Source organism: Mastigoproctus giganteus, chromosome 8 (assembly GCF_048544385.1).
Source record: "Mastigoproctus giganteus isolate SK-2022 chromosome 8, ASM4854438v1, whole genome shotgun sequence".
Lineage (NCBI taxonomy): Eukaryota > Metazoa > Arthropoda > Arachnida > Uropygi > Thelyphonidae > Mastigoproctus > Mastigoproctus giganteus.
Genome location: NC_143582.1, coordinates 167,118,197 through 167,145,886, shown reverse-complemented (window position 1 = coordinate 167,145,886; position 27,690 = coordinate 167,118,197). Strand labels below are relative to the sequence as shown.

The 27,690-nt window shown below is 36.1% G+C and overlaps 1 protein-coding gene across 6 annotated transcripts in view; it reads left to right on the top strand.

Moving 5' to 3' along the window:
• Window positions 1-27,690, top strand: part of LOC150081989 (circadian locomoter output cycles protein kaput-like) — a 269,964-nt gene that overhangs the window by 193,702 nt on the left and 48,572 nt on the right. For all 6 annotated transcript variants that reach the window (XM_090379039.1, XM_090379036.1, XM_090379038.1 and 3 more), the window contains 2 exons: window positions 4,042-4,186; window positions 20,847-20,953. In XM_090379039.1, the coding sequence (XP_090235165.1) occupies window positions 4,042-4,186; window positions 20,847-20,953 (252 nt within the window). The remainder of the gene's footprint in view (window positions 1-4,041; window positions 4,187-20,846; window positions 20,954-27,690) is intronic.

Genomic DNA, 27,690 nt, shown 5'->3' with positions numbered 1-27,690 from the left:
ACGGCGGTTTAAAATTCACATTTTTTTAGGTTTCATTTTATATTAAATCAGCTACCGTGAATACAGATACCGCGAATAGCGGGGGTTTACTGTAATTCAAATCAAATTTCTTTAGTGCTCTCCCAAAGGACTCAACCTAATCAGTTGGATGAAAATGAAGTCAACACTGTCAAAAGACAAGAACAAGAACACTAAGTCTTAATTGTTTGTACAGTTATATCATAAGTAAAATGAGTGAATTCAAACTGCTGGTTAGGACAAGTAACGCTGACATAATAGGGCTTACAGAAATGTGGTGCCACTCAGAGAGAGGGGATGATGAGTTTCAATACAGTATATACAATATATTTAGGTAGGATAGGACAATAAAAGGGGTGATGAGGTCACGCTTCTTATCAAAAGCAGCCTGAGTGTGACGAAAGCTTTCCCGGATTTAGAAGTTTCCCATACTAGTATAGAATCTGTATGGTGTGAGATGGTTGGAAGCAAAGGTATAATAAGGGTGGGAGTAATCTACAGGCCAGGTGACTGTGAAGATTATGATGAGAGCCTCTACATGCAAATGGAATGGGCAAGTAAGTGTGAATGTCTTATTATGGGTGATTTTAATGTACCTCTAATTGATTGAAGCAAATGGGAAGGAAACTACACATGGGGGACAAAAAAATTAAATCAATTATGTTTTAATTTTTAAACATACTAGATGAATGTTATTTGTATCAACATGTCAGGGAAAGTACTAGAGAAAAGAATATTCTAGACCTAATCATCACAAATGAACCAGATGACATAATAAGGCTGAGAGTACAGGAGCCAGTAGCAGGAAGTGATCACACAGTCCTATGCTGAACGAGAGAGAGAGAGAGAGAGAGAGAGAGAGAGAGAGAGAGAGAGAGAGAGAGAGAGAGAGAGAGAGAGGGGTAGCAATAGTTACATGCAAAGGAATGGGCTGTAATTTCAGGAAAGGAAATTATGACGGCTTAAGGGGCTACATGGCCTATATTAATGGGCTAGAAATCTCACAGAGAGCGAATACAATTGAATTGTGGTATATTTAAAATTACCTTTAAACATTAATCACAGAAGCCTTGAATGCGTATATACATTAAAAAAAATACTCCATAAGGAGGATTCCAAGTTGGATGAATGTGAAGTTACCAGATTACTTGAGCAGAAAAAGATATCATGGAAAAGTTAGAGCAATAAGAAGTACTGAAGCCTACAACAGCTACTAATTAATCTGTAATAGTACCACAGAAAAGGTTAGGCTGGCAAAGGCAGATAATGAGAAATCGCTGGCAAAGAGCGGGGATAAGGAATTCTTCACATATATAAATGCAAAGAAGAGAAGGACAAACCAGATCTGATCCTTATGTAATGGATGTGGGTAATATTGGATACCCCCGGCTGATGTTGCAGATGAACTCAACAGTTACTTTTCATTGATATTTACAGAAGAAAAACCCTTTGTGTCAATGAGAAATTATGGGAGTGAAGTTGAAAGAAATGTAATTAATGATGTTGAAATTTCAACATCATCAACCCCCAGTAAGACTCCTGGGATTGATGGTATATAATCTATAACCTTAAGGGAGGTGGTAAGTGAGTGCATTGAACCATTGAGCTAATTATGAGAGCATCACTGGACTTGGGAGTGATTCCGTTGGATTGGAAAAGTGCCAATGTGTCTCCAATACATAAGAGTGGATCTAAGAGTGAAGTGGGAAATTACTGGCCGGGAAGTCTAACTTCAGTAATAGGGAAAATCGTGGAGACAATGATCAAGGGTGGAATTCAGGATCATTTCGATAGAAACGGAATTCTGAAGGATACTCAGCATGGTTTTGTAAAGGGAAAATAATGTTTAACTAATCTGGTTAGCTATTTTGACAGGATCACTCAAGAGCTGCATTTAGGGAATAATTTCAACATTGTTTATTTGGATTTCAGCAAAGCAATTGATTCAGTCCCACATGAGTGATTACTTTATAAGCTGGAACAGGTTGGAATCAAATGGGAAAATCCTTTGATGGATAACAGGATAGCTTTGGGGTAGGAGGCAGAGGGTTCTGGTAAAGGTTTATTCCTCAGATTGAGTTAATGTAAGAAGTGGGTTTTCCCAGGGATTAGTATTGGGACCACGGTTGTTTTTGATTTTCTTAAATGACATCGATGAAGGGATAGAGGGCGTGGTCTAAATTTGCAAATGATATAAGGATTGGTAGAGTAGTTAATAATAACCACTAAGCAGAGCTTCTTCACAGGGACCTAGGTAGACTTCAGGGATGGTCAAAAAAGTAGCAGCTTTGCTTTAATCCAGAAAAGTGCAAGGTCTTACACCTGGTGGAGTTGAAGTAAAGTCAATAGTGGAAGAAAGGAACATGAGAGGAGTTACGATACAGTCAGATATGAAGTTCTCCGAGCATTGTAGACAAGTTGCAAAGAAGGCCCATTGTGTCCTATTCGTGAGTTAACCAACATTTGCTAGTAGAGATGAGGATGTCATAATCCCGTTATATAAGGCTGTTATTACTTGGAATACTGTGTTCAGGTGTGGAGATCGCATCTGAAAAAAAGACATTGAGCTTCTTGAAAGGGGTCCAGAGACAGGTAATTTGCCTGATGAGATTTGCAACAGTGTCCGTATGAGGAAAGACTTTGGATATGTGAGTCGCATAGCTTGGAAACTAGGCACCTTAGAGGAGACTTGATTGAGGTGTTTAAGGCTCTGAGAGGGAAAAGTAAAATGAATGAGGATGTAATTGTCATGGTTATAAATAATTCTAGAACTAGGGAACATAAATTGAAGTTACAGGGGAGATGTTTAGACTGGATTGCAGGAACTTTTATTTTAGCCATGGAGTTATAATTTACTGAAATAAGTTACCTACATGGGTGGTAGAGGCTGAAAGTGTGAGGAAATTCAAAGGTCAGTTGGATAGTTACGTAAGGGAGGAGGAAAATGCATAGATTGTCTATTTCCTTTTCTTTTATTATTTATTATTATTTTACTTTTTCCTCCTTTTTTTTGCTGGTGCAGCATAAGCCTTAGGCTTCCTTGCACCTTATGGCCATTACTAATACTAATAAGACAGACAATGTATGTCCTTTTATGTAAAACAATGAGAAAAAAACTGCATCACAAACCTCAAGCAGCACAATATTTTGATTTGGTTGTGTGAGATTCGTGAATCATTATGCAGGTCAAACTTCAAAATAAAGAATTTTAATTTTGATCTGGGCAACAACATTAACTTAAGCAATACTAAAATCCTTTGTAATGTTAAGCTTGTCTATTGTAGATAGCTCCAACTTTAAAGGAAAAGTTATTCCCAGTATAGTAGCTACCTCTCAAACAAAATACACATCCTGGATTGACATCGGCAATTTTTTTTTTATATATATATATATATATATATTCCAGATTGAACTGTAGTCTCTATGATGCATTCTATAGTCTCAAAATTTTCTGGCATTGAACAATATCAAGAGCCAAAACCTGTAATCTTCGATACAACTCTTTCCCTCTAGAAGGGCTTTCTGCATATCTTCTGTCATGTGGGGATGACTTTCTTTTCTTAGGTCACCAGAGTTTTGGAGAAGTGCTTGAATAGCTGCAAGTTGAATGTGCATGACCCCGAATACACCATTTTTAAAACTTTTACATTTGATTTAAACTGTTCTTGTAGATTTGTTCAAGCAACTTTTATGTGACTTTATTTAATCCATCTGTATTTCTAACTATAGATAAAAGTATCAACAGAGATTTTAAAACATCAGTTATTTTGTCGGATAAACATGACTGCAAGTACCTCTTAATTGCTTTGTAATTAGCAAATAGCTCTGAAATTTTGTAATTAGCAAATAGAAAAAGTACCTGTTTCTAATTTTGATGTATACTTAGGTAAGACTGTGTTATGTAGTAAATTATTTATTTTGAGTTTTAGGTTATCTAGATTTTATGATTTACTTAAATATTAAAATTTGGGGGATATATAATTTAAAAAAAAAAAAAAAAAAATTTAAAACTGTTCTTTTCAGATAATCAAAGGAATTTATTATTTAAGGCCTTTGTTCAAGTAGTAAACTCCAGTCCTTATAATGAGCTTTCTCTAACTGATACTGTCGAGGATGAATATATAACACGCCATGACTTAGATGGAACCATAATCTTTGCTGACCACAGGTATAATTTTTTTTAAAATTTTTTAGCAACTTTTTTTGAAGTAAAAGAAAAAAGCAGTTTTATTGCTTGTGATTGAGTGTTGATAGATGTAAAGATAGATATCTAGGATTTATAATTTAGTTAAATAAGTATGCTTGCTGAGTGGTAAAGTCTCTTGACTATGACCCTGTCAATCAGTTGTAATGTAATAAATAAGAAAGTCAAATCAACTAAAGTTTTTCGCACCATGTAGTAGTAATATTAATAGCCATATAGTGCAAGGAAGCAACAGGCTTTTTTTTTTGTACTGGACACAGAGTACATAAGAAAATACAAATTATTTGCTTCCCCTCCTTACATAGGTAACTATTCATTTGACCTTTGAATTTATTCAAACTGTCTGCCTCAGCTACCTGTGATGGCAAATTGTTCCAGTAATCAATGACTCATAGGCTATAAGAAAACTTCCTACAATCTAGTGTAAACCTCTTCCCCTGTAATTTGATTTTATGCCTGAGTTCTGGAATTCTCTATAATAATGAAAATTCCTCCTTCACTCATCTTACTAACCACTCTCAGGACCTTATAAACCTCAATCATGTTACCTCTGAGATGCCTGGTTGTTGCGGTGCGTAGCCTACATATTCAGTCTTTCTTCATATTGCCTTTTGCCGATCTTACCATTCCAGTTGCCTGTCATTCATCTGTAATGCTACTAAATAACACTGACACAAATCTGTAAAACGTCTTTATTATGATAATATAAAATAAAATACATGCGTACTGATCTTATAACTGTATATTAAAATATTAAAACTAAATAAAATAAATGTTGTATAACAAGAATAAAATACAATAAAATTGAAAGCGAATTTAACCATCCTTTTATCTATTGTAGCAACTTACCCTTAATACCATTCTGCTCCAATTTGTACAATAGTCTTCCATGCGCAACAGTATCAAAAGCTTTCCTGAAATCCAAATATATGATATCAAAATTATTTTTTGCATCCAGTTCCTTTGTAACCACATCATAATATCCTATCAAATTTGTCAGACAAGACTTTCCCTTAACAAACCCATGCGGTGTCTGAATTATTGCTGCAGTCTTGTCTAGATGATCCTGCAATGCATCTTTAACCAGTGACTCCATTATTTTACCCGGAACAGAAGTTAAACTAACTGGTCTGTAATTACTCGTGTCACCCTTCGATCTCCCTTTGTGAATTGGGGATACATTTGCACATCTCCAGTCCATGGGAACCTCCCCTGAGTCCATGGACGCTCTCATAATTATGGCTAAGGGTTTGCTTAGTTGCTTTGCCGCCTCCTTTAATATAACTGGATAGATCCCATCCACCCCAGGTGCTTTTTTTATGTTTAACTTCAACAATTTCTCCTCCACTTTGCTTTCAGTTATTACAAAATCATTAAGTATCCTGCTACAATTTGATAACCTTCTGCCATTTTCAAACCTTAATAGTTCCTCATGTGTGAATGTAGATGCAAAATACTCATTCAGTTTTTGCTATCTGAGCAGGATCATCAACAGTCAAACCATTGATGTCAAGTGGACCAATCAGATTCATCCCGTTCCTTTTAGAGTTTATATAAGTAAAGAAATCCTTGCTGTTTTTCTTAGCATCTTTTGCCAAGGATTTCTCGTAATCTGCCTTTGCCTGCCTAACCTCCTTTGTGACCTGATTACAGACTAGCTTATATCTACCATAGGCTTCTGAGTCGCTTGATAATTTATATGCATCCCATGCATTTTTCTTCTCTGTTATGAGTCTCATTAGATTAGTTCATTAGATAACCATTTAGGCCTAAACCTTGAACAATATTTCTTAATAGGTATGAAACTTTTAGTAGCATCCACTATTAATTCCTTGAATGTTTTCCACTTAGAATTTACTGTTGGTAACACGTCAGTTTATCCCACTGTACAGAATTTAAAAACTGTTGGAGTCCACTGTACTCACCTTTACGGAAGCAAAAACCCTTTCCTTTAACCCTGATGGTAATTAAATCTTTAAGTAAATCCCACATCAGTACACTGTGACCACTGCCACCTAGTGGTTCCTTTATGTGCAAATTCTTAATACACGAATGATCACTCCTGATAACCAGATCAAGAGTATTACTTTCTCTGGTTGCCTCTCGAACATGCTGCTGCAGAAAACAATCATCCAATAAATCCACAAAAGTCTGACTAGTGTGTGAGTGACCAACCCACAAGTTCCAGTCAATATCTGGGAAGTTAAAATCCCCCATTATAAGACATTCCGATTTACTAGCCCACTCTATTTCTCTGTACAATTGTTCATTGTACTCATTCGAGTCATTAGGCCTATAACACACTCCTACTCTTATTTTTGCTTTTGCAGTACTTATGTCACACCAAACTGACTCAACAGTGCACTGTTCATCTATATCAACTGGATGCACTTCTTTTGATTTTATGTTTTTCTTAATTAACAGCATAACACCTCCTCCCTTTCTATCCTTTCTGTACACATTGTACTCCCCAAATTCCAGTTCAGCATTCCTTATATCTGTGTGACACCACGTCTCTGCTATCCCAACAATATCCGCCTTTGATGTCTTGACCAACACTTCAAATCCATCAAATTTATTTACTATACTTCTAGCATTGGTATACATGCAAGCATACATGCTCCTACTCCTATTCTTAGTTACCCTAACACATCCCATATACCCACCTATTTCAGGATGACTGCCATCTGTCCCTGGTCGCTACTTATTCTAATAGAAGTTGTGCAAGAATCACCTTCACCTCTGCCTACGGCTACTGTTAAACTATTAGTCCTTGTATCCCTCCAAGCTATCAGTTTTCCGACCCACCTAACACTGCCTCGATAGCATCAGCAAATATTCTTGCACCCTTTCTATTTAAGCATATCCCATCCCTATAGAAGCAGTCTCTCCTGTTAACAAGTACAGTCCAGGCTGAAAAAAATTCTACCCCTTGAGCCTTGCACAGTCTTTCCAGGGCCGAATTGATCGACAAGGCTCTCATCATATACTCCCTTCTATTGTGTCTGGGCAGAATTGCAGACACTTTCAAATTCAACCCTAATTCTTGGCTTTTGTTCAACAGTGACCTGTACTTGTTAAGTAATTCTGCCGGTCTCCTACTCCTAATATCATTAGTGCCAACGTGTACAACTATATCACCTTTTGTGCTCTTAAAAGATGATATCCGCTCTACAACGTCATCAACCTTTGCCCCTGGCAGACATACCCTGGTCCTGTTCCACCTATCCTTTTTACAAAGCATGTTTCCCGTTTCCCTGACAATAGTCTCCAACAACTACTAGTTCCTGAGGGACCAGCGCATTCTGCCTTGGGGGTTGCCACTGTTTTGCTTGATGACCAAGTGCAAGCTATGGCGTTGATGTGGGTAGCTGAGAGCCTGATGGGCCCCTGAATTTAGATCTTTCGAGGGCATCCACCCTCTCCTTCAAACTCTCATATAGGCCCATAACAACACTGAGTTGTCGCCTGATTTCCTTACATCGCACACACACAAAGACATCCCCCATGGCAATATAATGTTCTGTTCCAGAGAGTTTGGCAAACATTTCACAAGTCGCACATTTTTTTAGGCTCTGATGCATTGGAGAATCGCCCCCCTCAGTTCTCCTCCGAGTCACAGCACTCTTGCCACTTTGTGCCCGTTGCTTTGCTGCTCTAGTTTGAGGCATGATACTTTAAATTAATAAAATCAATAAATTAAATTAATTAAATGTCAATACTACATTATCTAATAGAAACAGTGAAGCGTATTACTCTATAAATTATACGTTACAGCTACCTAATTACCTCAATTAAAAATTTGAATTCCCTACCACTATATACAAAAACAATGGCTGCAAGATTCGAACGAAATAACGGTTTTACGTATATTAAGTATTACGTATATCTACAGAAACTGTTTATCTAAATAAAAATAACCAGCGTAACTATAACTATAAGGCTATGTATTAAGTACAATATAAAATAACAATTATGTAAATAAAAAGGCAAACACTTATCGTTTTTTCGGAGCCTGCAACTGACAGCTGTAATTTTTAAAGAGAGAGTCAGCACCCTCTCTGAATTGATGACCCACAAAAATTGCCCCTTTTATCTTGGCATCACTGATTCGAGGAACTTTTGTCTCAAACAGGAAAATCCTCATTTTTTGTCCATCGCTTTCACAAATATTTTTATCATATCTAGCTTAATGTGCAATAGAGGTAAATAGATTTTTGACTTAATCCACCAAAGGACAATGTGCTACATTTTTCTGATCTGGTGTAGTTTCTGAGTGGTCTGGCCATTTTTTTTTTTTTTTTTTTTTTTTACGCTGTAGTGGCAGTTCTTCGCTTGGCTGTCCAATTTGCATAAAAAAACAACAGTATTTAGTTGTACCCGCCTTGCAACCCAGTTAGCAAAGCTACCAGTTTCAGGTGTTCCATTTGTATTCTTGATAGCATATTTTTTGCAAAAAAATCTGTAGATTCTCGTATGTTACCTTCATTCATGTGAACTGAACTGCATGGGCCAAATGGTATAAATGGATACTTATTTTCATTATGGAGTAAAACTGCTTTCAAACTGACTTTGAATGAATCACTGAAAGGCATCCACTGCCTGGGGATGTGCCCCAGGTGTAACTCCTTAATTCCTGGACATTGTTCCAATAATGTTAGATTGCCTATAAAAAGATATCTTGACAATTTTCAAGAAGATTCCACTGCTGAAGCCATGATTTTCTAGTAATTGAGCCTTGGGTTTGGGGAGGTCCAAATCTCTAACCAAATTGTTCAATTCTGCCTGAGTGATTAGATGCAGCTTTGCAGTATCAAGAGTTAAAGTCTGGACGTGTACTCATTCTGGGTTCTACATCTTTTGGAAACTCCTTTTCTGATCCTGAATCAGTCAAGTTCATAAGTTTCCGGTGGCTTTGCATTGTGTCATCATGAGCTTCTGTCTTAGAGCAGAAGGTATGTTGGGATACTCTACTTTATGCTTGGATTTTCCAGAAATATTGGTCATAAAAAAGTAACAATTGTTTATGTGGTCTTGAGGGGTTCCCTCTATATCACCAGAACAGCAAAAGCGATTTGACTACCTCTAAGCCAACCTGTTAATGTTCTTGAACATGAGCTATGGGAAATCTTTGGAGCCCATACTTTATCTTGATCTCCAACCTTACATCCAAAATAGAGTTCATAGGCTTTTCTCACAAGTTGTGACAGTGGTTTCTGCTGTGATTTTAATACCACTTCTCCACAAATTTAGCAAAAGCTATCAGGCTTATTTTGGCAGGAACCCAACATATTTCATATACGGTTGAGGTACATGCACATAACACAATTAAGAAATTGTAGATTTTTATTTCTAATTTAAACAGTTAATCCACGACTATCATCACGATTTACACTAAGCGCACAACACTTGTTCACTTTGTTCACCACTAGCTCTTTGAAACACACACACACTTTTTGAATATGAAAATGCTTGCTTGGTGTGGAACCCACTTATACCAGTAGAGAAGTGTCTAGAAGGCTACATTTCTAGGGAACTATGTCAAAAGTTCTAGAACTTTCCAGAAATATTCCAACCTTTCTTTTGTATGTAACAACATTCTAGAATGTTCTGGAACACTCTCTGCAATGTTGTAGAAAGCTCCCAAATGCTCTGGAAATCTCCTGAATGTTTTAGAAAAAAATAAATAGATAAAATAGATGATTAAGCCAACTACAGGTCTTTGTTTTCAGTCATATTAACCTACAATATTTGAAAACTGAGGGTGATGAGAACTTTTTAAGCACATCTGAGTTTTTCCAACATATTTACTACAAGAATCTGTCAATTATTTCAGGGAGGAAATTGATGCTGATCAGTGTAATCAACTGTTTCAGAGAGAGATAATATCATTGAAAAACAGGTATGAAAAAAAAAACGAATGTGATAGTGTTGAGGAATTGGGGGCATATGGATTTTGTTGGCAAATTCAAGGAATTTGTTAACTAAGTTCTCAAATTCTCAATATTAGATTAGATTCTTTCTTTAAATCAGATTAAAGAGTGATTTGTATGTTTTTCCTTTAATATTAAAAGTGTATAATTTTTCTTTTACTACTTTGGGATATTAATTACATATATACTATATTTTTGTTTCAATTACGTTGTTTCTCTTCTCATAAATAAAAGAAAATCTAAACAAAATATGCATTATTCTTAGTATTATAGGCAAAACTTTTGTTATTTTTATTTTTACTATTTTATTTCATTTATTTCTTTTGTTTTTGTGTGTGACAAAGGGGGGGGGGATAAATGTTGACATGTTTGGTGAACTTCATTACTATAAACCTTGTTAATTTAGGTCCCTTGAAGTTTGTATTAATGGGATTCTGTTGTATCTCATGATAGTCTGCAGCTGTTCTGTGCTTTTTTTCTTTTGCTTAATTAAACTCTTAGCATCTTTCTTTAGCAAAACTCCATTGGAGCAAGTGCACCGGTAGCTTCCAGGATAAATTCCTTGAATATTTCCCATAATGAACTTGTATTCAACAGCTTATAGTTTTTGTTCCAGTTAATAGAGGTCAAGAAATATTTCAATCCATTATAGTCACCTCTCTTGAAATTGAAGTCCTTCCCTTCTTCCATCGACTACAGAAATCTCTTTGAATACTACCAATTTTATGACAGTGTGGTCACTATATGCTATTGGTTCTGCACTATCAAATTTTGGATGCAGTTGGGAACCAATTGAGGATATTAGAGCTCCTTGTTCTTTCTTTGACATGCTGGAATAAGTAACAATCATCCAGATAGCTCAAAAATCTTTTTCCCCTTGGTGTGATGCCCATCCATGATTTGCAATTTATAGGAGGTAGTTGAAGTCAATCATATTGAGCAATTACACTTGGCTACCCATTCAAGTCAAGTTGCCTATAGAGAATTTTTGTTGTACTCCTCAGAGTCAATGGTGTGTGACATATCCCAAATATCATTTCCTGTTACTGCAGAGAACCTTGCTGCAAATTTCATCTTAACCTTGATCTGACTCTGGATACAGTCTGATTGCTTTCAGAGAGCTCTTCATAAGAAATAATCCCCCCCCCCCGAACTCGCAATGCTTATCATAAATGAAATTCCTCAACCCCTATCTCTGAATGGCACTATCTTTATGTTATTCCTCTTATATCAGCATTAATTGACTTAAAAGCTCAGATTTTTTAATTTATTTATAGTACTCCTGGCATTATTATATAAACAAATTAACTTTGGTATCATTTGGCTTTTTACAACCCTAACACATCCCTTATAGTTGCTTAAACATAATTTTCCCAGTGGTTTTTGACTGCTGATGGTTTTTGAACTTATTTTAATGTTTCTTTCTGTGCATGAGGTAATTACAGATTAGGCACAATTGCATACATAAAGGATGCAAATGTGATTTTGGCCTATGTCACTAACCCACTTCACTCTGATGGCTTCCTTAATGACACCAGCAAAAACTCTAGCATATTCTCTGTTCAAATGTATTCCAGCTTTAGAAAACAAATTTCTTCTATTAACCACGACAGGCCAAGTTGTGAAAAATTCCCTCCTATAAGCCTTGCACAGGCCCTTGAGTCTAGAGTTAATCCACGACTATCATCATCTATTTTCTCCTATCAATGGCAGAATTACAGATACAAGAACATTTGTCCTTTCCTCATGATATTTTTCCGGCTTGACCTTATATTTCTTGACCAAGTCAACAGTTTTTTTGTTTTAAGTCATTAGTACCCACATGTATCACCTTGCACCCTTTATTACCCTTAAAAACTGATAATTGGTTAGCCACTCATCTGTTCACATGGCAGACATACTGTGGTTCTGTTCCATCTGTCTTTATTACAGAATATATTTCCATTTTCTCTTACAAATGAATCCTACAGTAAACTATCTCAGGTGGAACCAAAGCTTTCTACATTGAAAGATTCAGTCCTAGGGCTGGACTTGGGCAAGCATCAGTTTAACTATATAGAATTGGATGCTTGGGTCTCTGTTCAAATTTTCCAAAGGGCATCATCAACTTGTGATCTCAGAGATTTGATTTCATCTAACAGTACATGGAATTGAAATTTGAGGTTATCACTCTACATCTAAATTATAGAAAAAGAATTGCCATCAGAGAAAGTTCTGCACATGTGCTATGACAAGGAAAAAGACAGTAACTCAGAGGTGAATAGTCAGTGATAATTCCTTCATAAGTCATGACATCATGTAACGTGCTTATGTTTACCTTTCCCAGTTGAAGCTACAGTTTAAGTAAAAGTAAAGATATCAAGAATACAAATATCAAAATAAGCACTAGCAAATTATCTTTAACAATTTCTCCTCTTAAAAATTACTAAATTCATCACAACGTACTGAATAAGGCTTAAATTTAGTTCTCCGAAATAATTTGATAATACATAATTTAATATTTTTTGAGGTCCATATCTTCTGCTTCAGATATAAAAGTGGCCTGTATTGTCAAAAAAAAAAAATTTAAAAAAAAATTAAAAAAAATAAAACAAGTTTGAATAACACTGGTTTAACAATCTTTTTGAGCTAAATGAATTGATCTTTAAAGATGGGATTACCTTTAAATTAAATAAATAAGTATTATTTATTTAGGGTTAATGCAACTAAATTATCTATCTGAAAACCATAAAGTTTTGAAATCCAAAGTTCAAAAGTTTAAATTGAGAGCTTAGGAAACTCTAAGAAAAAGAATATATATAATAGAAATGATTACTTAATGACAAATGTTGAAAACTTCCTGGTGCTGGAGTTAACTGTTAACAACTTATTATTATCAGTGGTGAAATGATGAATTGGTGAAGCTTACTGACTATTTGGATGGGTCTCCTTCAAAGCAGGCCTCTACGTCTGCAGCTTTTGGAGGCATTTCAGATAAGTTCCTGTTGCAATTGCTAATAGTTCCAGTGTTATGCTTTGAATAGTTTCTTCAGTTGTTGCAAATTAGTGAGAATGGGCTTTATTTTTGAGGGGGGATCATAGGGAGCCTAAACCCAGTGTGTATGAATGGTGAATGATGAAATGGTGAATCGTACTGGTATTTGGATGGGTTTCCTTCAAAGTAGGTCTCCACCTCTTCAGCTTTTGGTGGCGTTCCAGATAAGTTTGTTTTGCAGTTGTTGATAGTTTCAGTATTATGCTTTGAATAGTTTCCTCAGTTGTTGCAAATTAGTGACAAGAGGCTTTATGTCGGGAGGGGGAATTACAGTTAGTCTAAACCCAGTGTGTATAACAAATGGGGGGGGACCAAAATGATGGAGTTTTCCCAATAAATTCATGAATGGAAGTGTTGAGTGTGAAACGGCTTTGTCATGATGCAAGCACTAATTCCCCCAAAGCCTGTTTTTCCAGGTGTTTTCTCTGGAAAACACCTGGAAAATCACTCTGTGTGAAATCACTCTGTGTGAGGCAACCAATAATCAAGGCTCTGTCAGAAAAATGTGAGGTGTGGCAGATTGTAAGTGGAAATGGATATCATTGATATCAAAACTGAGACCATTTTTATTTGTGAAAAGAATGGTGAAGTTTTGGGAAGGTTTAGATTTTTTCACAGATAAATTTGTTCTATTAGTTTGACTATTCACGATGCAGTCATCAGATAAGTAAAAGTGGTGAGGAGCGAAAACATAATGAATTAATAGGAATATGAATTAATAAAATTTTTGGATATGGTGTGCACATGGTAAGAATATACCCAACACCTTGACACAACATGGCTTCAACAATCACATACACACTACTCAGATTAATTCTGGACTGTCTAATACCATTTTAAGGTTATACCCTTGAAATGTAAGGAATGTTAGATCTTGCCATAATGCCCATCATGACCTCTAAAGATATCATTCATATGAGTACCACACGATAGAAGAGATGGGGGGTTGTTGGAGAAAAGCTCCAGCAACCTCCATCTCTTCTATCATGTGACTTCTATCAGAAGACTGAAATTTCTAAGTGTCCAGTAAGCAAAGTGTTACACCAGATGATGCATCTTACTACCACCTAATATTCTCTGTTGACACAGAGAAGTGTCATTCCTCTGTGTAATATGAACACCTCATCTCAATCCCTGCTTACATTGGTTCACACCTGAGTGGTATACATACAGTGTTTCGTGCCTTGTACATGGGGGATATACCCAGGGTTACAAACAGTACCGCCAATATGAAGGTGGAATTTGGTTGTTGTAGAACCACCAGACTTCTTTAAAATTCAGTCTACTTCACTTGCAATGTGTCCAGAATATCAGCTCCATCAGTATTTAAGACTCTCAGATAGCAAGCCCTAGCCTATTATACTTGGAAGAATGTCTGTGACAAGCCCCAGGGACCATATTTAAATTTAAAAAAAAACTGCAGACACTCACAATACTATTTATAATTTTTTAATATGAAAACAGCTTTAAATTTGCATATTTAAATATTTAAATATGCAAATTAATAATATAAATAATACAAATTATAAATACTATTTATAATTTTTTAATATGAAAACAGCTTTAAATTTGCACATTTGGTACCATTATGAGCTGTGTTCAAGTTATAAGGTCTCCAAATTTATTTCTCATAAGGTACAAAAAGTACCTTACAACTTATGAGAAATAAATTACAAAAATCATAAGGTATGAAGGTGACAGAAGCTGCACACATTTTCCACACCTACTCCAAGCTGTGAAGGCTGCTGCAAACCTTTCTTTGGGGGTATTGTTCAGCCCAGTGGTAAATGGCAGAAGCAGCTGCTTATTGGCTAGGAAATCTGCCATGAAGAGCATCCTTCATTGTTGGGAACAACCAAAAATCACTAGGTGCAAGGTCAGGCGAGTATAGAGGATATGGGATAACCTCAGTGTTGTTGTCTTTAAACAAAATTGCACATTTTCAGAATGATGGGGTGAAGCATTCTCCTGCTGGAAACAAATGTGATTCAGTCTGTGGACATTTTTTCTGAAGTGCTGGGAGAAACTCTTTCTTCAGAACTTCTTTATGAGTTTCCTGTCACTGTTAGTGCCTTTGGGCATTACAGTGACAGGAAACTCATAAAGAAACTCATTGTAACTACAGTGACAGGAAATGATTATTCCATCAGTATCCCAGAAAACAGCAACCATCATTTGCTCTGCACTTGCAGCTATATGGAAATTTTTGGGCAGTGCTGAATCATGGTGATTCCATTGGGCAGACTGATCATGTCTCATCCATTGTGACAACCAAGGAAAAGAAAGATCCATTCAGTGCAGCATCTTGAGTGAGCACTGCTTCCCACAATTGTCTTTTTGCTCCTGGGAAAGCTGACACCTTGGTCATTCTGATATCTTCGTGGAGTATAGTATGCACACTGATCTCCTGTCACCCAAAACCATTTTCTAAACTTTGCAGGTATTAGCCTTGGAATGACTGGTTCAATGTCTTGGTTCACGTGCTTCATTCTTGTAGGACTCTCGTCCTTCACAAAACTTAGGTCTTGGCTACGAACATTTTTCACATCATTAAGGTCTACAGGACACACGTTTGACATTTCCCAATGGATTGTAGTTAGACTTTTCCCAGTGAGGTGCAAAAATTGGATAATGATGCATTGTTCTTGACGAATGAAGGAGACACCATTTTAAGTATTATAAACTGAAAACATTCAGAACGACAGTTGTGCTCAAAGCAGTCCTGCACATATACTTCAATTATTTTGCCTTATAACTTCAATGCACAGCATTCCATCAACTTTTTTTTTTTTTTTTTAAAGGGGGGAAGCCTTGGTTCTTTCCCATCGATCAGTTGAGCACTTTTGATAACTAAAAATTATTCCATTGGAACTGTTTGAATATTAAACTTGGAGTGAGGTGGTGCTACACATAATGGCCACTTTTTAGTTTTAATTAGACATGAAATGAATGCAAGATGCTGACAATGTTTAATTATGGGAGGTTTAAAAATTGGATCATCATTGTATGTAGATATCTCGTTAAGCTTGTAAGATCTTCAAATGTCTTAGAATAAATTATTAGATCAGAGTTAGTTACATAAAAATAAAAGCTAGGAAAATTGAAAGAGGAGAATTTAGAGTGCAGACCAAATTTTCTAAAATTTGAACAAGTTAGTAACTTTCTATTAGAAACAGTCTTCACTGAGGACTCCATCTTCAGTAAAGATGGAAGATTAGGTATAAAAATAAACAATAGATTAAGTAAAAAGAGGAAGTGTAGGAGAAGCCAATTAAATAAATTTAGCATTAGTAGAGGCATATGATGCAAGAAAGCAAGCTTATGCAGCATCAGCCAAAAAAAAAAACCCACTCCCATTTCACCCCTCCATTCGTTCGAAATGCCTATCCAGCTGAGCCTTAAATTTATTTAGGCTATCAACTACCCACTTGCTAAAGGCAACTTTCTGCACATCTATCCTACATCTGTCTTTCCTCAATTTGAATTTATGCCCTCTCAAGTGATTATTCTGAGCAAGAGGAAGAATCCCATCAGCACTGAGCATGCTCAAACCATTCAAGGCTTTATACACCTCTATCAGATCACCTCGCAGATGCCTAGTCTCCAAACACTGTAATTTGCAAAACTTAAGCCTTTCTTGGTAAGATTACTGTTTTGTTCCATTTACCAATCACGTTGTCGTTCCAGCAGCTCTACATCTTGAAATGAGGCCTCCAGACCTGTATACAGTACTCAAGGTGTGGCCTGACCATTGCCTTATACAAGGGAAATAATCACCTTCTTATCCCTGCTAGAAAAATTCCGTATATCATTGACAAGACACCATGAGCTATTCTTGTAGCCCATTTGCACTGCTCAGAGAACTTCATATCTCTACTACTGTCATTGTAGTACCACAGAGTTGATACGTTGCTCTGGGGTTACTGTTTCCCATATGTAGTACTTTACATTTGTCGATGTTAAACTTCATTTGCCACCTCTCAGCCCATCTGCTCAACCTTTCCAGATCCTGTTGCAGCAACATAGCGTCAGTAGTGTCCTTAACAACCCTGCCAACCTGGACATTTAAGCTTGATATACCATCATCATATCATTTATAAATACAGAAAACAATAATGGACCCAACACTGAACCCTGAGGGACTCCACTAATAACATTAGTCCACAATGAGCAGTGTCCATTGATTACCACTCTCTGTCTTCTCCCCCTCACCCATCCCTTTATCAATAGCAGCAATTTGCCTCCAATGCCACACTGCTCCAATTTGTGCAGCAGTCTTCCATTTGCAACAGTATCAAAAGCCTTTCTAAGATCCAAATATATAATATCAAAGTTATTCCCTGCATCCAGTTGTTTTGTGACTGCATCATAGTATCCAATCAAATTGATCAGGCAAGACTTTCCCTTAACAAAACCATGCTGTGTCCGAGCCATAACTGAAGTCTTGTCTAGATGATCCTGCAGTGCTTCTCTTTAACCAGTGCCTCCATTAATTTTCCTGGAACAGAAGTTAAACTCCCAGGTCTATATTTACTTGTGTCAGCCTTTGATCCTCCTTTGTGAATTGGGGTCACATTTGCACATCTCCAGTCTATGGGTACCTTCCCTGAGTCCAAAGAAGCTCTCATAATTATGGCTAAGGGTTTGCTTATTTCCTTTGCTGCCTCCTTTAATATAACTGGATAGATCCCATCCACTCTGGGTGCCTTTTTTATGTTTATCCTCAACAATTTCTCCTCCACTTTCCTCTTAGTTATTACAAAATCATCTAGGTCACTGCCAGAGTTTACCTCACCTCTGGCATTCCCCTTCCTGAATAACTCCTCATGTGTGAATGTAGATGCAAAATACTTGTTTAGTTTGTTAGCCACCTGAGCAGGATCCTCAACTGTTGAACCATCAATATCCAGCAGACCAATCTGATTCATCCCTTTCCTTCTAGAGTTTACATAGGTAAAGAACTCTTTTCTGTTTTTCTTTGCATCCTTTGCCAAAGATTTCTCATAATCTGCCTTTTCCTGCCTAATTTCCTTTGTGACTTGGTTACAGATCAGCTTATATCTACATAGGCTTCCATGTCACCAATTAATTTATATGTATCCCATGCATTTTTCTTCTCTGCCATATGTCTCATTAGTTCATCTGACATCCATTTAAGCCTAAACCTTGAACAATATTTCTTAGTTGGTATGTAAAGCCCAGTAGCTTCCAAGATAAGTTCTTTGAATGCTTCCCATTTTCAATTTGCTGTTGGTAACATCATCAGTTAGTCCCACTGTATAGAATTTAAATATTGTCTCAGACCATTGTATTTGCCTTTACGAAAGCAAAAACCCTTCCCTTTACCCCTGATGGTAGTTACCTCTTTGAGTAAATCCCACTTCAGCACACTGCGATCACTGCCACCTAGTGGTTCCTTCATCTGCAGATTCTTAATTCATGAAGAATTAGGCGCCTCCGCAGCCAGGTGGGAAGGAGCAGCAGTGCGTAGCACACGCTTCTTGATTAGACCGGGGTTTGAGCCCGTCACCACCAAATACGGAGGATGCGGAAAGGTCAGGGAATGACCACCGCATATCCCGGAGCAATATGGCCTTAGTTGCTAATGCTCCTAAAAACCAAATAACAAACAAAACAAACAAATCATGAAGAATCACTACTGATAATCAGATCAAGAGTATTACTCCCTCTAGTTGCCTACCGAACATGCTGCTCTAGAAAACAATCATCCAATAAATCCACAAAAGCCTTGCTAGTGTGTGTGACCAACCCACAAATTCCAGTCAATATCTGGGAAATTAAAATCCCTCATTATAAGACTCTGATTTACTGGCCCACTCTATTTCCCTCTACAGTGTTTTCTTATACTCATCAGAGTCATTAGGCCTATAACACACTCCTACTCTAAATTTTGATCTCCCAATGCTTATGTAACACCAAACTGACTCGACACTGCACTGTCCAGCGATGTCGACTGGCTTCACTTCCTTGAATTTTATGTGTTTCTTAACTAATAGCATAACCCCTCCTCCCCTCCTATCCTTTCTGTAGACGTTGTACTCCCGAAATTCCAGTTCTGCATTCCTTATATCTGTGTGATACCACGTCTCTGATATCCCAACAATATCTGCCTTTGATGTTTTGAGCAATAACTCAAATTCATCAAATTTATTTACTAACCTAGCATTGGTGTACACGCAAGTATACATGCACCTGCTCTTCCTCTTAGCCGCCCTAACACAACCTATGTGCTTACTTGTACCGCAATGACTCCCAGCAGTCTCTGAAATATCCTGCATCTTGTTTTCCTCCAGGCTGCTACTCATTCCAATAGTAGGAGTGCAAGAATCACTTTCACCTCTGCCTCGATAGCATCAGCAAATATTCTTGCACCCTTTCTATTTAAGTGTATCCCATCCCTGTAGAAGCAGTCTCTCCTGTTAACAAGTACAGACCAGGCTGAAAAAAATTCTACCCCCTTGAGCCTTGCACAATCTTTCCAGGGCCAAATTGATCGACAAGGCTCTTATCATATGCTCCCTCCTATCGTGTCTGGGCAGAATTGCAGACACTTTCAAATTCAACCCTAATTCACGGCTTTTTTTCAACAGTGACCTGTACTTGTTAAGTAATTCTGCTGGTCTCCTACTCTTAATATCATTAGTGCCAACATGTACAACGTCATCATCCTTTGCCCCTGGAAGACATACCCTGGTCCTGTTCCACCTATCCTTTTTACAAAGCATGTTCCCCGTTTCCCTGACAATAGAATCACCAGCAATTATTTGTTCCTGTCGGACAAGCGCATTCTGCCAATTTGGAACCAAATAGAAGTTAGACAAAATTAGCTGCTTATAATACAGGCATTAAGCCTCCCACAGAGCTGGGAGCTAGATAGTAAATAAAGTGATCAAGGAAAAATTAGAATATTAAGAAAACTAAGATAGAATAAATGGCAAGAGCATAGTTACATATGAGGAAATGAGAAAAAATCTTGTTATATATTTGTTGAGGTAACAAATATACATTCAAAGAAAAGTGAAGCAAACTTAAGGTGATAAGACAGAAAAGATAATATTAGTGATATTTTAAGCAAAGGTGAAAGCCAATAGGTGAATCAATAATCAAGCAGATATTAAGAGAAAGAGAGCTTACTCTTGCTAGGGCTAAAGATCTAACAGGAAAAGGCTAGGCTTTAAAAAAATAAAATAAAATAAAAGTAGTTACCAGCAGCTGATATGGGCTACTATATTGATCTGTACACCAGCTTGTTATAACAGATTTGTACATAGATGATTTTTTATTTATTATATTTTTAGTATAACCATTGTATAACCAGCCAAGTACCTGTAATTTGAAATAGCAGTTCATGCTATCTTACTAAGTTTACAGAATAAGAGATGCCACAAAAAGAGAAATTCAGAAAACTTGAAAATATAGCTATATAGCTTTAATATTTATTACTATGTGTAAATATTAGATTATTCCATACCAAATAATTGCCCTTCTGTTAAAATGCTACCCATGATATCAGTAAATATGTCTGTCAGTTGTTTTTAGTGTAAGTTATTTAGTATATTTTGGTGAAATGGAAAAACAAAAAACTATATATATATATATGCTCATAAATACATAAAAAGATCTTTTCCATTCTTAGAATATCAACTATCACTGGCCACCTTCCTCATGAAGTATATGGTGCATCTGCATATCAGTACATTGTCACAGATGATATCCCAGTAGCATTATTTGCTCATAAATTAAGTAAGATTAATGATATATTTTTAATTTATATATTTATCATCTTTTATTTTTAGTTGAGTAATTTTGTTGCATTACAGCATATGGAAAAGGTTCAGTCACATTAATGTTTTTTTTTTTTTAACTTTCCAGTTTCATTCAGGTTTTCTATTATTTTAATGTGAAGCTCAAATAAGAGAAGGTGCACTAGAAAAGTACTATCACTTTTTGTCAAGATTGTTTCAGATTTCAAATAATTAGTATGTCAATTACTGACACACACTTGTGTGGTTTTTTTTTTTTTTTTTTTTTTAAACGTTAGGCTGCATGACAGAACATTTGCCTCAGTTTGAGTAGTGTAGCTCCACTGTAGTGCCACAGACAGCATATTTTTGACATTGAAAACATCTTTAGTGGGGATTAGTTCTGTTTTTTGTTATGAAAGTGTTGTGAGGGAAAAAAAAAAAAAAAACCACAGAGGAAGTCCACATGCACATATATTATTATGGTTTAAGCAAGTCACCTAATTGTTTGACTATAATATGCGAGAAATTATAGTCCATTTGGAGAATATTATGTTGTAGATTATTTCAAACAAATTGAATTTCGACATAGAGGAAGTCCACATGCATATATACACTATGCAAAATAATGTTTACATGGTGTATATATATGCATACTTACATTGAATATGCTAATAAAACTAATAGAGGAATCAGTAATTCAATCAAGTTCTGTAGATGCAATACAGTCTAATGAATAAATGATTGTTTCAAAGAAAATGTACATTTTTATTTATTACAACAATCATGGTGTCACGATCTAAAGATGTTTGGAACACTCACCAGATTACATACCTGGTACATAATTATTTAATGTAAAATGAATCTATGGGCCTGCCAGGTCAAAATATGGTTTTGGTTTCAAATTATTTTGGATGGGTCATGGTATATTGCAAGGATTACACATCTTATATATAGGATGTACCACATGTTAGTTTACTGACAAGTAAATTACTGAAAATGGTTTGAACAATTCACTTTGATTTCATAAATATATCATGTAATATAATATTAAAGTAATATGGGCATGAAACTGACTTCAAGATTTAAATTGTGCAAATTATTTCTTGGTAAACTAACATGTAATAACAAAAGATTTTATGTAATAATGTATGGTTTTCAATAAATATAAAAATAACTTATTTTTATATTTATTGAATAAATGACAATTTCTGATGGAACTTAACAACAAACATAGCTTTCTCTAATTACATAAATTAAATATGTTGTTATGAATAAAAGTAATAAAAGATAGGTAGCTAGACTTTTATTTGTATATGTATGTTTAGTATATGTACATCATCAAATTTGTATACATTTCCATAGCCATTTCAGTTTCGCTATCATTTTCATTTGTATTAAACAATAAAGACTGCAACTTCTTCATTAATGCAATCATTTTCCCACTGCTTCTGCCTGTTCTATCTTGAAAACACAGTCAGCAACATCTTCCTTGAGTTATGCTAGCTGTTCCTTGTTTTGTGTATTCCACTAGATATGCCACATTCAGATATCTTTGAATATTTTTATTCAAATAAAATTTTTCAATTGAGCCCATATTAATTCAGTAGGGTTTAAATTGTAATGGTATGGTGATAATCTTAAGGCAGTGTGTCCATGCCTGGGGAGTATTCTATCCACTTTGTATGTTTTTGGAATGTTTAAATGGCTAATAATTCACATGGCTGAAATGATACGTTGTGTTTCACCAACCACTATAATATTTTGTTTCTACAACAAAGTACCCAGAGGCATGTCTTGTTGAATGCTATGATATGGTGCAGTATCAAAAACGATAACAAAACCTGTCTGAATATTTTGCAGTAGTTACTGCTGTAGCCAAGTTTCAAGATTTTGTTAATTCATATAACCATTGTAGTAATCATTTGTATTTTCAGGTTTATATATAGGTGTAGAGTTTGGAATAAAGCCATTTATATTTCCTGCACTTATTATAATAATTCTTTGGGATTGACTCTGTTGCCAGCGATGGCAAAGTGAATGATTGCCAACAGCCAGTATTGTGAATCACTGCTGGTAAGTGGTACCACGAGTTGTTGTTAGAAGCGTGGAGGTGCAAATTCAATTAATTCATTACAAATAAAATACAGGTTTTTTTAATACACTGTTCTGTTTTTAAATAAAGATTTATTTAAAAACAAAACAATTCATTTTCATTAAAATGATTCTGGCCAAATATATATTTGCCTTTAGCCAGTGAGTAGTTGGTTGGTGGAACAGACTTCCATCCCTTGTTGTGGAAGTTGATAGCCTAAATAAATTTAAGGCTCAGCTGGACAGGTATTTCGAACGAATGGAGGGATGAAGTGGAAGGGGTTTTTTTTTTTTTTTTTTTGGCTGATGCTGCATAAGCTTGCTTTCTTGCATCATATGCCTATGCTAATGCTAATAACATAATGATGTTATATATTTGGCCAGATTTAATATCATTGTTGTGGTCAGTATCATGTTCAATTCCACATTCAGTGTTAGATATTTGCACATCATTGTTTGAGGAAAGTGATGTTTCATTGCTGATCATGTTCACATCCCATGTCCAGTACAATGCAGTATCGTATTCTTTATTAGCTCTTCAAGTGATGGTTCTCCTTATCATCATAATTAGACCATTTTTTTTTAACCCAAGATTTTTTATAAATTCAAATCATTTGTAAAAAATACTAGAAGAAACATAAGCTTTGAAAGTGTAAGATACTCATAATTCATCATTTTGAATTTTTGATGATTGATTAATGATCTTTGTTTAGTTAAAGTACTTTCTGCCCTAGTTATATTAAGCTGGTTGTAAAAAAAAAAAAAAAAAAATGGTGTGATTTGAAATAATTTCAGGTTTATCTTTTAAGCAAAGATTTTCGTTGAAAAGGGACAAGTCCAAGATTGATTGAAATTTTAAAATATGTTGATATGGTTTATCCTTAATTATTTTCTTTGAACTTTTTTTTTTTTTTATGTTAATATGCATAAGAGTACTTTCATTGTTTACTTTGAAATTATCTGTGTGTACCTCAATCTGTTGAGGTTTTCTTTTGTACAGTATTTAATCTTTGTATAGTTGTATAAGTTAACGAGGCGGAGATGAACTAACGTTCCAGGTGCCGCCCAAGACAAATAAATACATACAAAATACATATGTTGATATGGTAACTAACCCCATTGAAGTTCAGAATAAACACTGGCAGGATTTGGTTGTTACTTCCAACAGGCCTTCTGAAGTAGGCACAAGACATTTATCATTTTCAATCATTTAGAAATTTTTACACTCTATCTGCTTTATTTGTTGCTGAACTTTTTCAAATAAATAATTAGTTAAAAACATTTTATGAGTCCTCTGCAGAACCATCGGAGATTTAAATTCCCTGCTGTTCCCTGTGCCAGTTTGAAACAGAAGAGCCCCCGTGAACTGAACAATTTTAATTTTGGAATTTACGGAAGTGTTGAAATCATGATTGCCCCTCAAATGTTCAGCAAAAGGAATAACCTGATCATCTGCACTTTTTGCATGGCCAGCCTGATTCATCCTAGTTGGTTTTTCAAGTAAGGGACCCACTTCATATTAGTTAAACATTCCCAAACATCACTGACCCACCACCAGCTTGTACACCTTGCACACAGTTTGTATGAAATACCTTTTTATTTCTTTTGTGAACTCTGTGCTAGCATCAGAGTATAGGCAAAATTTGTATCAGTAAGACCACATCAGAGCTTTTCAGTCATCAACAATCCAGTTTTTATGCCTTTTAGCCCATATTAGGTGGTATTTTTTATTTGCAGCTGTATTAATATGTACATATAAACTGGTTTGTCTATGTTTATAAGAAACATATCTTAAATCACAAGATGACCCATCCTGTGGTTTAAGACGGACATTGCACATTTTGTAAAGACTGAATTGGATAAAAATAGAACATGGTTGTGTTGCAGTTTTAGTTAATAATTCTATACCTATTCAAAAAATACAATTAATGATAGATTAGAAGCAGCAGGGCTCTAGGGTGCCTCCGTAGCCAGGTGGGCAGGAGCAGCAGTGCATAGCACACGCTTCTTGATTAGACTGGGGTTTGAGCCCGTGACCACCAAATACGGAGGATGCAGAAAGGTCAGGGAATGACCACCTCATATCTCCGGAGCAATATGGCCTTGGTTGCTAATTTTCCTAAAAATCAAATAACAAACAAATAAACAAGCACGGCTTTAATTTTGCAGTACAAAGTTGCTATCACAGAACATGCAGCAATAGTTAATGCACTAGACAAAACATCGTACAAGTTTCAGGCCATTAACTTTCATAAGAAGTTTCCTTAAGAAGTAAAACATTTCAGTTTCTTATCTTGAATTCCTACCAGTTAAAGAACGAAATGAATAAACACTGGCTAAACTTCACTTCAAAAGAACTTGATCCATTCAATACACCTTTAACAAAAGAGGAAACGTTCAGAGCATTATCCCATTTGAAAGTAGGTGTAATAGGACCATACCATATCCATGGTATATTAAAACATTTTGAAAATTCGTCAATAGATAATTTGCTGCTTCTCTATAATTGGGTATACAGTGAAGAAAATTTTCCATACTCTTGACTTCCATCAATAGTTCTAGCTTTTCCAAAACCAAGCAAAGATTCAAAAGCTATGAGCAGTACCATCCCATAGCTCCAACCCAGCTGTCTTTTTAAAGTTCTGGTGAGATTAATTAACACATCTTGTATGGTACCTGGAAAAGAAAGTCTTAGCCTCATACTCAGTGTGGTAACTATGGCTCCTTCCAAGCTATTTCTCTTTACTCTATGCCAGACCAAGATGTACAATGTTCTATTCAATACCTTGAGGGTGCTCTTGCCTCACTCCAAGCATTCAACATACTCATAACCATTGATAACTGCAGGTCTTCCCTGTGGCATAGCCCTATAACTGACCTAGGCCATTCTTATGCTGGCCTTTTTCTTGAAGGTTTCATCTTCACCAAGAATCTTGTTGTTGCTAACCTACCTGACAATCCTGCTACCTGCAGCACTCTTCATGGTGATATACATTGGCATCACCTATACTTCCTCTTCCCTTGCAGCAAGATTTCTCTACTGGATTGTACATGAAGCCCAGATCATGAGTGACCATTGCATAATAGCCTTCCATCTGGAATTCTGCTGTGTTGTCAATTCCTCCTCTGGTATGGAGTTGGACAGATTCACAAAATCTGCAAAATTGAACGTTTTACCCAGTCTCTTAGAACTTCCACCACACATCACTGAAATTCTTAACTCCAGGACAGTCTTACACCTGGTTCCATTGATACAATTCATCATCCTTACAGTCTGTGAGAAATTGATGTGAAAAAAGAAGTCCATCCCAAGAGCTCTCAGATCTGCAAAGGGTTTTATGGTAAAAGAGCAAGCACTGCTCTTGGACTGAAAAGGAACCCCAAGGATGCCAACAAAATGCTCAGAAATCATTATATACCAATTTATTTAATTTCAGACAGCAAGAGGACCTCCTGAATGTATCTACAACTGGAAAGACTGATCCCTGCTCAGGTCTGCAAATTTTGTCTATTACCAGATTCCCCCATGTGAGGTAATCAATACCATCACAGATCAGGATGGAAACCACACCTTTCATGTGGCATGACACAATTGCGAACATCCTTAAACTATCATTCCCACTGATGATATTTCCTTGAAAACTAACTTGAAAAAGGCCATCAGACTTGTAAATGTAAGCTGATGTAATGCTGGGAATACTGCTGACGACTCTTTCTTTATAACTGTTCTATTCTACCATTCACCTTCTACCTTCTTTTTCTGCCCCCTGTGCCCTATTGATTAAGGGAAGTATCTTCTTCCCTTCCCCTACTTATACTATCTCCTTTTTCATTCATCATTTTCTATCTCTCCCTCTGTACAGCTATTAGCTGAGCAGAGGACAGACAGCCAGTATTTTTCAGGGGTAATCCTCTCATAATCCCCAAACATACATTCTCCTTCAGTACCTGGCATTTCCTCCTTTTGACTGAGACAGAGGTCTGGCAACAACAGAACAGCACACCTCTTATAAATGATGATACCCATATAACACTTACTCCTGACTGGCTGTGCAATTCTGTATCACTGTACCGAGTATCACTGCACTGTACAAGCAATTGCTTGTACAGTGCAGTGATTTTGTGGGAAACCACAAAACCAACCCAGAAAATATACACAATGCTTCAGTGTGGTTTTAGGTTGTGGTGTTCTAGACTGTCTAATCAAACCAGAATCCAGCATTTGAACTTAAGTGTCTGTTTTCTTTGATATTGAAAAAGCATGCAGTACAGTTTGGAGATATGGGATTCTGCATAACCTTTGGCAGTTAGGACTTAGAGGATATCTCCCACTTTTCATGAAAAATATCTTAACAGATAGAACTTTTCCAGTCTGAACATCAACATCTCTTTCTCTCCAAGGTTAACCATTAAGGTGTTCCACAGGATCTGTTTTGTGTGCTACTGTTTATAATTCAAATATATACCGTAATATGAGAACAATGAAAAGAAAACTAAACTACAAAAAGATAATGTTAGTAAGTAGGTGTTAAACAATGGAAACAAACTGTTTGCATGCATTTCTACCAAAAATGAAACTTGCATCCAGAGTCAGAACTAAGATTAAACAGAAAGTCCATTCCCTTCAAAACACACACACACAAT